The 14,669-nt window shown below is 37.6% G+C and overlaps 1 protein-coding gene across 2 annotated transcripts in view; it reads right to left on the reverse strand.

Moving 5' to 3' along the window:
- Positions 1-14,669, reverse strand: part of PCSK2 (proprotein convertase subtilisin/kexin type 2) — a 318,518-nt gene that overhangs the window by 273,594 nt on the left and 30,255 nt on the right. Inside the window, exon 2 of one of the 2 annotated variants that reach the window (XM_004376450.2) lies at positions 6,478-6,582. The exons of the other annotated variant lie outside the window; for it this stretch is intronic. Coding sequence (XP_004376507.1) covers positions 6,478-6,582 — 105 coding nt within the window. The remainder of the gene's footprint in view (positions 1-6,477; positions 6,583-14,669) is intronic. 2 annotated transcript variants of the gene reach the window in all.

Raw genomic sequence — 14,669 nt, forward strand, 5'->3', positions numbered from 1 at the left:
GAAATGCTCGTGATCACTAGCCATTAGAGAAATGCAAATGAAAACCACAATAAGATACCATCTCATGACGGCATTACTGGCACAAATCAAAAACACTGGAAATAACAAATGTTGGAGAGGCTGCGGGGCGATCGGAATTCTTACGCACTGATGGTGGGAATGCATAATGATAAAACCATTTTGGAAAATGATATTGCACTTCCTTAGAAAGCTAGAAATAGAAATACCATACAATCCAGCAATCCCACTCCTAGGAATTTATCCTAGAGAAATAAGAGCCATCACACAAACAGACATATGCACACCCATGTTCATTACAGCATTGTTCACAATAGCAAAAAGATGGAAACAACCTAGATGCCCATCAACATATGAATGGATAAACAAACTATGGTACATACACACAATGGAGTATTATGCAATGATAAAGAACAATGACGGATCTGTGAAGCATGTCATAACATGGATGAAACTGGAAGACATTATGCTGAGTGAAATAAGTCAATCACAAAAGGACAAATATTGTATGAGACCACTAGTGTAAAAACTCATGGAAAAGTTTACACAAAGAAGAAACAATCTTTGTTGGTTACGAGGGATGGGAGGGGTGGGGAGGGGGAACTAAAGAGACAATAGATAAGTGGTAACTTTGGTGAAGCGTAAGACAGTACACAATACTGGGGAAGTCAGCACAACTTGAACAAAGAAAAATAATGGAACCTCCACAGACAGATCCAAACTCCCTGAGGGACTCAATTGCTGGGCAGAGGGCTGTGGAAACCATGTTCTTGGGGAACATCTAGCTCAATTGGCATAACAAAGTTTATAAAGACAATGTTCTACATTCTACCTTGGTGAGTTGCATCTGGAGTCTTAAAAGTCTGTGAGCAGCCATGTAAGATACTCCAGTGGTCTCACCCCTTCGGGAGCAAGGGAGAATGAAGAGAACAAGATACAAGGAAAAGATTAGTCCAAATGACTAATGGACCACAGCTACCACGTCCTCCACCAGACTGAGTCCAGGACAGCTAGATGGTGCCTGGCTACCACCACTGACTGCTCTGACCAGGATCATAACAGAGGGTCTTGGACAGAGCCGGAGAAGGTTGTAGAACAAAATTCTAACTACAAAAAAAGACCAGATTTACTGGTCTGATGGAGACTGGAGAAACTCTGAGAGTATGGCCCTCGGACACCCTTTTAGCCCAGTGGTGAAGTCCCTCCCGAGTTGTACCATTCAGCCCGGGACTGGACAGCCTCATAAAACAAAAACGGGACTAATGAGGTACAGAAGTGCAGGGACAAGGAGTAGAAAGCAAGAGGGGACAGGAAAGCTGGTGATAGGGAACCCAAGATTGAGAAGGGACAGTGATGACATGTTGTGGGGTTGTTAACTGTTGTCATAGGGAAATATGTGTACTGTTTAATGAGAAACTATTTGTTCTGTAAACCTTCATCTAAAGTACAAAAACAAAAGAATTATCTATTTGAGATCAAATTGACAACAGCAACTCGAAAGGTTTGATGGGAAGCCTAGGGTGCAGTGAGTTGAAGATAATGGTGATGGAATAATTTGGAAAAGGATAGTGAGAATAGCAGCACAACTGGAAGAATGTAATTGATGTCACTGAATTGTACCTGTAGAAATTTTTGAAATGGGGTATCTTTGGCTATGTATATTTTCACCAAAAAAAAAAAAAAAAATAGATCCTCCAAGGTCTAGAAGGGAGAATGTTGACATGTTGTGGGGTTGTTAACCAATGTCATAAAACAATATGTGTACTGACTGTTTAATGAGAAACTATTTATTCTGTAAACCTTCATCTAAAGTACAATAAAAAAATTAAAAAAAGAAAGCTTATCCAACCGAATGCAGAAACTATCAAATATCATTAATATACACAAGTAAAATTTGGTTGAAGAAAATTCAAAAATGGATTCAACAGTACATCAACAGGAAACTGCCAGAAATTCAAGCTGGATTCAGAAGAGGATGTGGAATGAGAGATATCATTGCTGATGTCAGATGGATTATGGCTGAAAGCAGAAAATACTAGAAAGATGTTTACCTGTGTTTTACTGACTAAGCAAAGTCATTCTACAGTGTAGATCATAACAAATTATGGATAACATTGCAAAGAATGGGAATTCCAGAACACTTAACTGTATTCATGAGGAACTTGTACTTAGACCAGGAGGCAGTCCTTTGAACAGAACAAGGGGATACTGCATGGTTTAAAGTCAAGAAAGATGTGCATCAGGTTTGTATCCTTTCAACATACTTATTCAATCTGTATGCTGAGCAAATAATCCAAGAAACTGGACTATATGAAGAAGAAAGGGGCATCAGGATTGGAGGAAGACTCATTAATAACCTGATACATGCAGATGACACAACCTTGCTTGCTGAAAACGAAGAGGACTTTAAGCACTTGCTGATGAAGATCAAAACTACAGCCTTCAGTAAGGGTTACACTTTAACACAAAGAAAACAAAAATCCTCACAACTGGACCAATAAGCAACATCATGATAGATGGAGAAAATATTGAAGTTGTCTAGGATTTCATTTTACTTGGATCCACAATCAACGCCCATGGAAGCCGCAGTCAAGAAATCAAACGACGTATTGCCTTGAGTAAATGTGCAGCAAAAGACCTCTTTAAAGTGTTAAAAAGCAAAGAGGTTAAAGAACAAGAGACAGTTGTTCGAACAGAAAATGGGGATACTGAGTGGTTTAAAATCAGAAAAGCTGTGCATCAGGATTGTATTCCTTCACCATAGTTATTCAATCTGTATAGTGAGCAAATAATCCAACAAGCCAGACTATGAGGACTAAGGTGCACCTGATCCAAGCCATGGTATTTTCAACAGCCTCATATGCATGCAAAGCTTGACAATGAATAAAGAAGACTGAAGAAAAATTGATGTCTTCGAGTTATGGTGTTGGCAAAGAATATTGAATAAACCATGGGCTGACAGAAGAATGAACAAATCTATCTTGGAAGAAGTACAGCCATAATGCTCCTTAGAAGCAAGGATGGCAGGACTTCATCTCATGTACTTTGGACATAGTATCAGGAGGGACCTTTCCCTGGAGAAGAGCATAATGCTTGGTAAAGTAGAGGGTCAGAGAAAAAGAGGAAGACCCTTAATGAGATGGATTGACACAGTGGCTGCAACAGTGGGCTCAAACATATCATTGATGGTGAAAATGTTGCCAGACTGGGCAGTGTTTTGTTCTGTTGTACGTAGGGTCGCTCTGGATTGGAACTGACTCAACAGCACCTAACAACAACAACCACACGTTGCTGTAAGAAAGTACCACAAACTTGGCAGCTTAAAACAGCAGGAATTTATTCTCTCACAGTTTTTGGAGGCCAGAAATCTAAAATCAAAGTGCTGGCAAGGCCATACTTTCTCTGAAGGCTTTAGGGGAAGAATCCTTCCTTGCCTATTGTAGTTTTTAATGGTCCCCAGGTGTTTCCTCGGATTGTAGCAGTGTAACTCCAATCTCTGCCTCATTCTTTACATGGCTGTCGTCCCTTTGTACCTCTCTCTCTACATTTCTTCTCTTCTTTTTATAGGGACAAGAATCATATTGGAATAAAGCCCTCTCTAAGAAAAGTTTTAATTGGACTGACTTGCAAAAACATCAGGTTTTTAAAAAACTATTTGGAAGGATAATTGTAATGGTCTAGTAAAATTGCTTAGGAAAGTAAAGAAATGTTTATAGTATTGAATCTAATGTAACTTCTCTCAGAGAATCAAGTTCAGGTTATTTTTAATTAAATTATTTGGCTTCCATATGACCCTTGTGTGCTGCTCACAAAACAATGTCGGTCCTTCATGTTTTCAAATGTATTTTATTTCAACACTGTGGGTATTTCAGAGTTGGCGCCCTGGTGGCACAGTTGTTAAGAGCCTGGCTGCTAACCAAAAGGTCAGTAGTTCGAATCCACTAGCCGCTCCTTGGAAACCCTATGAGGCAGTTTTACTCTGGGTTATACAGTTCAGATGTGCAAGTATGGTTCAACAGAACTGTGGAACAAATATTATCTTAGACAAGTCTATTCTCTAGCAACTTTTCAAGTCCTTGTAGAATTTATGGGGTTTTGATGTGTAGACTGTGGACCAAAATTAGGTTTGCTTCAAGATTTGTTGATGCTGTTCTAGCTAAAGTTTATCAAATCGCACAGAGGTTTGGGCAGAGAATATTTGTTCTTGACACTGATACTCAGAAGGCATTTTTAGATTTATGATTTAATCTCAGTTTTGATTTATTTATTACATGTTTCAATTATTTTAGCTACCAAAGCTTTCCAAACACAGTCCTTGCTTTGGTGGCAGTACCTTGACTGTGAATATGAACAAGAACTTAACTGAATAAGAAATTAAAAACTGATTCTTCATGAGATTCTTAGCAACAAAACTTGAAAGTAGTGAAATACTAATTGGTTTTTCTTTACCCACAATTAAGACTGTATCTAAAGGAGGAGGTAGAAAGAAGGCTATACTTCTGTTTCTAATGGATACACCTTCTAGAATAAGGATAAAAATGTAAGATGAGAAGAACAATACTATTTCTGTATTAAAACACTGAGGGAAATTTATTAATCACCCATTCGTTCTACAGTCATTTATTGAGCATTTACTGTATACTCAGAACTGCACTATGCAATGATATTACAGAAATAAACAAGACACAATTTTTGCTTTTTAGCATTTAAATAATGTTACTGAGCATCCTGCTAATCCTTTTAGGAGAAGAAAATGGAAAAGCAAGAGAACACCTTTAAAACAGTCTACATCAGAATCTATTTTCTTAGCTATTTCCCTGAACATTGATGAACAAAGATGAGCATAGTGAAAGTAGCACTTTATTGACCTGGATAAAAAGCACCTAGTGGTCCCCAAGAATCTCTCTCAACCAAACAATGGCTTTTTAGTTTCACTTTTTCTGAGTTCTCTTTCCCAACTCAAGCCTTTTAAGCATCTCTTTCCTTTTGCTCCCAGTTTCTTTCACACGTTTCTCTTTGAGTGATCTTGGGGTAATGACTTTAACTATGGAAGAGGAGAAACCACCAAGGCTGAAGCAAATACATAAATATAAGGGAAGCAATTGGCCATATAGGGCAAGACCATGGGGACAGATATGAAGGAAACAAGTGTCACAATGCTTCAGAGGGGTCTTTGGCTACTCGGTTCACAGAAGAGACAGACAGTATTCCTCTTTAGCTGGATGCCCAAACGTATTCCCCGTAAGATTAAATTGGAACAAACTGGGTCAAGACTGTTACCACAGTGTTATCACAGCATCTGCAAAAGAGGCTTCAAGAATGCTTGCACTGGCTGGCAGCACAAGCAGCTTGGCTCTTACTGGGAAAGCAAAGACAAAGTGGCTTCTCAGAATAGAAATTCCACTCCAGGGAATGCTGGTATCTTTGGGTTGAGGAGTTATAGGAAAATTGCATGTGGCTTGTCAGTTGGTGGTCTTCTGGGGAGCCTGTTTCATCTGCATTCCTAATTGAAGCTCAAATTAAACCCAGTCAAAATGTTCACATGAAAAGCCCCACAAGAACAAGTTTCCAGACACCATCAGCTTAAAATGTATCTCATGTGTAAGTCCCCAATTCAAACATCTGACCCTCTTTACCTCAGTTTTTCTCCAAGAGTCTTGTTGGTTATGCTACCTTCAATGTATAGAGATCAACTTGCCTGAATTATTACTTTCCCCCTTAGTGAGTTGAATCCGAATCTACCCAACTGGATGGGTTGGTAGGTATTTGGGGGATAATAGGAAAAATTGGAAGAGGGAAGATTCAGTGATGACAAAATTCTTGTTCTGAAAAACAGAGAGTGGGAATACTTGGAGAGAAGCAGCTTTGAGGTGAAAAAGATAAAAGTGGTTGGGGGAAAGTTGAATTTGAAGTGCCAGGAGGAGTAGGAAATGGGATCTGGAGTTCAGGGTGGGAAGAGGGGCTGAGAAGGTCCCACAACCATAGTCATGCACAAACACTGAGAAGCCCATCCATTGCCCTGAGCTGATCACTTACTGGCCCATTCATTTTCCTATTCACAATATGGGCATGGCAACCTCATTAGAGCATGTGAATTCACCCGTAGGATCCTTCCAAAAATGACTCATTAAATTAAATTTTTTATTGTGTTCCCATCTATGACAGGCCAAAACATGTTCCAGAAGTCTTCACACATTAATCCAGGGGAAGAAAGCCAGTAATGGCGTGATATCCCTGTTCCCTTCCCCTCCAGCCCTATAAAGAAGTCTGGGGTTGTTTATTATGTACAAAACAGAGGAGCAGAGAGTTCCTGGTGCTACTCTGCCAAGGATTCACTTGGCCTATCACAATACACTGAGCTCCATTGCTTCAGAATTCCCTGAGTATCGGCTCTACACCCCCGTCAGTGGGCTCAGATGTGGCAGTAAAAATTGAGAAGCAGGTTTCAAGGGAACTCACCCTGGGATCTCTCTCCAGCTGTTGTTTGTGGTGCAGGCTGCGTCTTCTCTTGGCCTTTGCAAGGCCATTGTGGTAAAAGTGGTACAGGCCTTCAGCAAAGGGGAGCTGTGGGGAAAGAGTAAAACAGACACAAGGCATAGTTAGCTTCTGGGGATAGCCCTGGGACAGGGACACCAAAGTTGGGGATGCATGCAGAGGCTCCATGGAGTGTGGGCGTATGTGAGAAAACCACTGGCAAACCTCCTATCAGATTTGGCCCTTTACGTATATTTATATCCCTGTATTCCTGCCTTCCTCCTTGTCTTTGCTTATGTTGTGCCTGTTCTTCTTCCCTTCCCCAAATATCTTCTATTATTTCCTCCACTTATCTAGTTTTCACTCAATCCTTAGATCCCCTCTCCTGCTCCACGGCGCTTTGTATCTACTCTCATGTCCGCACAAAGTTCTCCATTCTCCTCTCTTGGACTATTGTTTACACTGGTTGCTCCAAAGTTTCATTGCAACCTAGTCCTGTCTTCACAGCTGCATTTCTGTCCTGTGCCTTGGACTTTCTCTGTGGCCCCTTGGTGACTTTTATCTTGCTAGGCACAGCACAACCATCTAAATCTAGTAAGTACCTGTTGGATGATTGGCCAGGTTTATCTATCTTCCTACCCCAAGGAGCCTTGGAATCAGGTATGAGTGCCACAGTCAATTAGATAAGCTACAATAATGATGCCTTGTGCTCAGGGTCTCTAAGAAGCTGAAAAAGCCTAAAGAGGACTATAATTTGTTCTATGATTCAAGGTAACTTGGTGGGAAGAGCCTTGACCTAGGTGTCAGGAGACTTGAATGGGCTCATGTATGTTACTGTCTAACAGTATGACCTTGAACAAGCCACTTCCCCTCTGGGCCTCCTTTTCCTTTTTATGTATAAAGAGAGAGCCTCTACATTTCTTCCCAGCTCTCTGCTCATTCTCCACTTGGTTTCATATTTGTGAAGACATGTCGTTTCCACTTCTTAACCTGATCAATGAATTTAGCTGAATCCTTGAAATTTGTGTGCATATGTGCATACTGCTAGAGAGAGAAAATGGTTTTCATCAGATTCTCAAAAGGGTTCCCCAACCAAAAAAGGTTTTACTACTCTAAGTATTTGCTCTTGAAACCTTTAGATATACTATGCAAACAGTAACTAAAATAAAGACAGAGTGGCTATACTAATATCAGACAAAATCAATTTTAAGACAAAAATTGTTACTAGAGACAAAGAAGAATATGTTATGATGGTAAAATAGTCAATCCATCAAAAAGCCATAAGAATTATATATATACAACTAACAACAAAGCCTAAAATATATGAAACAAAAATAGATTAAATTGAAAAAAAAAGAACTAGCCAATTTATCAATAATAGTTAAAAACGTCAATATTCACTTTTACTAATGAATCAAATAAGCAGGCAGAAGATTGAAAAGGAAATTGAAGACCTGAACAAGACCTAGACCTAATAGACATCTATGAAACATTCCATTAAACAACCCCAGAATACACGTTCTTCTCAAGTGCACATGGAGTATTCTCCAGGATAGAACTTATGCTAGGCCATAAAACAAGTCTTAATGAATTTAAAAGGAGTAAACTAATACAAAGTATATTATCTGACCAAAATGTTTAACTACATTAGAAACTCCTAACAGACGAAAATTTGGGAAATTGACAAATATGTGAAAATTAACAACATATTCCTAAATAATTGATAGTCAAAGAAGAAATCACAAGGGAAATTAGAAAATACTTTGAGATGAATGAAAATAAAAACACGATATCTCAAAACTTATGGGATGCAGCTAAAGTGGGCTTAGAGGGAAATTCATAGCTGTAAATGCGTATTTAAAAAAAGAAAGATTTCAAATCAGTAACCTAAAATTGCATCTTATGAAACTAGAAAAAGAAGAGAAAATAAAATCCAAAGCAAACAAATGAAAGAAATAATGAATATTATAGGTGAAATCTAAAATAGAAAACAATTGACAAAGTCCAAAGTTATTCTTCGAAAAGTTCAACAGGTTTGACAAAACTTTACTTAAGGTTGACTAACAAAAAAAGAGAGATGACTCAAACCAGTAATGAAAGAGGGGATATCACTATCAATCTAGACAAATAAAAAGGATAAAAGTATATCAACAAATTAGATAATCTTGATGAGATAGAAAAATTCTTAGAAAGACAAACTTCTGAAACTGATTCAAGAAGTAATAGAAAATATGAATATACCTATAAAAGGTAAAAAGGTTGATGAGTTTTTCCCACAAAATAAAGCCTAGGCCCAGATGACTTCACTAGTGAATTTTTCCAAATACCAATAGTTCAGAAATTCTTTTGGAATATAGAATAGAAAGGAACACTTCCAATTCATTCTATGAGGCCAATATTACACTTATACAAAATACCAGGCAAAGATACCACAAGAAAAGAAAACTACAGACCAATATCCTTTACAAACATAGACCCAAAAATCCTCATCAAAATATAGCAAACTAAAGCTGTTTAGGAAACCTTGGTGGTGTGGTGGTTAAGAGCTACAGCTTCTAACCAAAAGATAAGATACTCCACTGGTCTCACCCTGTCTGGAGCAAGGGAGAATGAAGAAAACTAAAGATGCAAGGGAAAGATTAGTCCAAAGAACTAATGGACCACAACTACCACAGCCTCCACCAGACTGAATCCAGCACAACTAGATGGTGCCTGGCTATACCCATCGACTGCTTTGACAGGGATCACAATAGAGGGTCCTGGACAGAGCTGGAGAAAAATGTAGAACAAAATCCTAACTCACACAAAAAAGAAAAAAACAAACTAGACTTGCTGGTCTGACAGAGACTGGAGAAACCCTGAGGGTATGGCCCTGGACACCCTTATAACTCAGTTCTGAAGTTACTCTTGAGGTTCACCCTTCAGCCAAAGATTAGACAGGCCCATGAAATAAAACGTGACTAAATGGGCACACCAGCCCAGTGGAAAGGACTAGAAGTCAGGAGGGGACAGGAAAACTGGTAATGGAAAACTCAAAGTTGAGAAGGGGAGAGTACTGACATGTTGTGGGATTGGTAACCAATGTCACAAAACAATATGTCTCTTAATGGTTTAATGAGACACTAGTTTGCTCCTAAACTTTCATCTAAAGTACAATTTTATATATGTATATATACATATCTCAAACTGAATCCGGCAATATGTAAAAAGGATTATGACCAAATGGGATTTATTCTGGGAATGCAAGATTGTTTTAACATCTGAAAATTCGCTAATGTAATACCATACCAATAGAAAAAAGGATCAAAGCTACATAATCATCTCAATAGACGCAGAAAAAGCATTAGGCAAAATCCAAAACCATTTCAGATTTGGCCATTTCACGATAACAAACACTCAACAAATTGGAATAGGAGGGAACTTCTTTAAACTAATAAATGCTATCTATGAAAAACCCATATGGTGAGAGGCTGAATGCTTACCCCCTAAAACGACAAGGATGACGCTCTTGCTAGTTCTCTTCAAAAGTATACTGGAGGATAGATATATCCAGGCAATTAGGCAAGAAAAATAAATTAAGGCATCCAGATTGGAAAGGAAGAAGGAAAACTATCTCTATTCACAGTCAATATGATCTTGTATATATAGAAATTCCTAAGAAATTCACAAACTATCAGAGCTAATGAATGAGTTTAGCAAAGATGTAGGATATAAGATTAATATACAAAAATCAATTGTATTTCTATACACTAGCACTGAACAATCCAAAAGTGGAATTAATAAAACAATTTTGTTTACAATAACATGAAAGAATAAAATATTTTGGAATAAAATTAACAAAAGAAGTTCAAGATCTGTACACTGAAAAGTACAACATATCACTGAAAGAAATTTTAAAAGATCTAAATAAATGGAAAGGCATGCCATGTTCATACATTTTTTAAAAATGGCAATACTTCCCAAATGAATCTACTAATACTATACAATTTCTTTCAAAACCCCAGCTGCCTCTTTTGCTGATCCTAAAATTCATATGGAAATGCAAGGAAGCAGAATAGCCAATACAACCCAGAAAAAAAAAAAGTTGGAGGACTCACATATTCCAATTTCTAAATATACTACAATGCTACTGTAATCAGGAAAGTATAGCCCTGGCATAAGGAGAGACTTATGGAATAAAATTGAGACTCCAGAAATAATTTATAATAACCAATTTATAGTCAATTGATTATAGACAAGTGTGCCAAGAAAATTCAATGGGAAAGAATATTTTCAACAAATGGTGCTAGGGCAATTGGATATCTACATGGAAAAGAATGAACTTAAACCCCTACCTTACACTGTATGCCAAAAATTAACTAAAAATGAACTATACCCTTAAATTTAAGAGCTAAAAGTATACCACACTTAGAAGAAAACTTAGGAGTAAATATTCATGACTTTGGGTTAGGCAATGGTTTCTTAGAGATGATACCAAAAGCACAAGTGACAAAAACAAAACAAAAAACAAACTGGACTCCATCAAAATTAAAATGAAAAACATTCATGCTTCAAGAAAATGAAAAGACTACCCACCAAATGGGAGAAAATATTTTCAAATCACGTCGCAGATAAGGGACTTGTTTCCAGAATATATTTGGATTCTTACAATTTAACAATAAAAAGTCAAATTACTCAATTAAAAAAAATTGAGCAGAAGATTTGAATAGGTATTTCTCTAAAGATAATATACAAATGGCCAGTAAGCACATAAAAGATGCTCAACATCACTACCCGTTGCCATCGAGTAGATACCAACTCATAGCGACCCTGTAGGAGAGAGTAGAACTGCCCTAAAGGGTTTCCAAGGATTGGCTGGTGGATTCAAATGGTCGACCTTTTGGTTAGCAGCTGAGCTCTTACCCACTGCACTACCCACGCTCCCATTAGTCATTAAGGAAATGCAAATCAAAACCACAATGAGATCCACCTCACACCCACTAGGATGGCTAAAAACAACTGTATAAACAAACTAAAAACAAAACACACAAACAAGCAAGTAAACGAACACAAAGTGCTGATGAGAATGTGAAGGAACTCAAATGCTTCTACATTGTTGGTAGGATTATAATGTTGGTGGGATTATAAAATGGCACAGCGACAATGAAATTGAAGACACTTTGGTAGTTCCTCAAAATACTAAATACTCACCCAGCAACTCCACTTATAGGAATACATCCAAGGGAAATGAAAACACGTCTACTCAAAAAATTTGCACATGAATGTTCATAACAGCTTTATTCATAATAGCCAAGAAGTGCAAATAACTCAAATGTCTATCAACTAATGAACGGATACGCAAAGTGAGGCTTATCCATACAATGGAAAATTATTTGGAAACAAAAAGGATTGAAGTAGTGATACATGCTGCAACATGGTTGAACCTTGAATATTTAATGCTAAGTGAAAGACTCTAAAGAATCCAGACACAAAAGGCCACATATTATATCATTTCACTTCCATAACATGTTCAGAATAGAAAAATCCATTGAGATGGAAAATAGATTAGTGGTTGCCTGGGGTTGGGAGGCAGTAGGAACGGAGAATGATTGGAGGTGATAACAAGGTTTCTTTGAGGGGTGATGAAAATCTTCTAAAATTAGATAGTGGTGATGACTGCACAATCTTATGAATATGTTAAAGTTTACTGAATTGTACATTCTAAAAAGACATTGTATGGTATGTGAATTCTCTCTCAATGATGTTGTTATAAAAAATTCTGTGATGAACAGTCTTGTAAACATGACTGTATACATAAATAACAAGGTTCCTGTAAGATATGTCCTAGGAATCTGATCACTCAGTCACAGGTTATGAACATTTAGAATTTTGATAAATACTTCCATAAAGTTTTCCTAGAAGGTTGTATATTCCAAGAACTACCAAAAATGAATAAGAATATCCATTTTCCTCTACCTTCAACAACATTGGATTATACTGATTGACACCGATCGATGAAAAGTTGCCATCTTATTTGGATTTTTTAAATTACTTTGAAAATTTGAGCATCTTTTCATATGTCTATTGGACATTTTTGTTTCTTCCCTTTGAATTTCTTGTTCGTGTCTTTTGCACATTTTTCAGATGAGATGTCTATTTCCAAGCATTTGCGAAGTTTGTTGATGAGGTTTATTTATACAAACCTATAAGAATCTTAACTGGGTGACGGGTTGGATTGTCTTGGGCATTAGTAGGAATTTCTCTGCCCTTTTAAAGGAACAACTTCATTCTAATGGCAGCTCACGTTTAGAGCATCTCTCTCAATTTGATCAATGATTTATTTAAGAATTAGCTTGAAGAAGTCAGATAGTAAAGCCATAAGAAATAATTCCTTTTATTTAGTTAGTCATTTCACATTTGTTAAGTGTCTGTCATAAGCCAGGCTCTGTGTTTATTGCTGGAGAGACAAAGATAAATATGACTGATCTCAGTTTGCAAGTAGCTCACAATCCACCAGGAGAGGCAGATTTGTATACAACAGCATATTAATGGTACTCTGTGATGGGATGATTTAAGAACATGAGTTGTGGAGCCAGACTGCTTGGTTATAAATTCCACATCTTCCGATGAATAGCTATATAACCTTTGGCAAGTTATTTAACCATTCTAGGCCTTAGTTTACTCACCTGTAAAATGGTATATCCCTTTTTCCCATTGTCATGGACATTAAAAGGCATAATGAATGAAAACTTCTTGGAATAATGCCTGGCACATACTGAGCTCTCAATAAGAGTTAGCTACTGTTAATATTGTTAGAGTACAATGTTATACAGTATGTATTTATAACAGTTATGGATAAAGTGCTATGGGAACCCAATGGAGATATTATTTCAGGCAGAGGGCTACCCGGGGAATGTTTCATGGAAGAGCTAGAGGAAGGGAAGGGCATTTAAACAAAGGGAACAGTTTTCATTTTTATTAAAGTTCATGTTTTTCTAGTGCTTCAATTTTGGAGGATGTGGCCGCAAGTTCTTCGATGCTCTTCACTTCAAGAGATGGGGTCCATAATTTTAACCCTTGAAGTTGGGGAATGTGACTGCTTTGAATCAAAAACCAGAAAATAACAAATGTTGGAGAGACTGCAGGAAGATTGGAACTCTGATGCACTGCTGGTGGGAATGTAAAATGGTACAACCATTTTGGAAAATGATATGGCGTTTCCTTAAAAAGCTAGAAATAGAAATACCATATGATCCAGCAATTCCACTCTTAGGAATATATCCTAGAGAAATAAGAGGCGTCATAAAATAGACATTTGCACATCCATGTTCATTGCATCATTACTCACAATAGCAGAAAGACGTAAACAACCTAAGTGCCCATCAACAGATGAATGGATAAAATATGATACATAAACACAATGGAATACTATGCAACAATAAAAAACAATGATGAATCTGTGAAACATCTCACAACATGGATGAATCTGGAGGGCATGATGCTGAGTGAAATAAGTCAATCACAAAAGTACAAATACTGTATGAGGCCACTATTATAAAAACTCATGAAAAGGTTTACACACAGAAAAAAACAATCGTTGATGATTACTAGGGAGGGGGTGGGGTGGGGAGGGAAAAACAATAACCAGACAATGAGTCGGAATTGACTCGACAGTAATGATTTTTTGTTTTTGTTTTAAGACAATAGATAAGTGGTAACTTTGGTGAAGGGTAAGTCAGTACACAATACTGGGGAAGTCAGCATAACTTGACCAAGGCAAAGTTATAGAAACTTCATAGACACATTCAAATACCCTGAGGTACTGAATTACTGAGCTGAGGGCTGGGGACCATGGTCTCAGGGAGCATCTAGCTCAATTGGCGTAACAGTTTATAAAGAAAATGTTCTACATCCCACTTTGGTGAGTAGCATCTGGGGTCTTAAAATCTTGTGAGTAGCCATCTAAAATAATCCACTGGTCCCATTCTGTCTGGAGCAAGGGAAAATGAAGAAGACCAAAGACACAAGGGAAGATTAGTCAGAAGGACTAATGGACCACAACTACCACAGCTTCCACCAGACTGAGTCCGGCACAACTAGATGGCTGACTGTTCTGACAGGGATTAATAGAGGGTCCTGGACAGAGCTGGAGAAAAATGTAGAACAAAATTCTAACTCGCCAAAAAAAAAAAAAAAAA

This window comes from Trichechus manatus, unplaced genomic scaffold (genome assembly GCF_000243295.1).
Source record: "Trichechus manatus latirostris isolate Lorelei unplaced genomic scaffold, TriManLat1.0 scaffold00042, whole genome shotgun sequence".
NCBI lineage: Eukaryota > Metazoa > Chordata > Mammalia > Sirenia > Trichechidae > Trichechus > Trichechus manatus.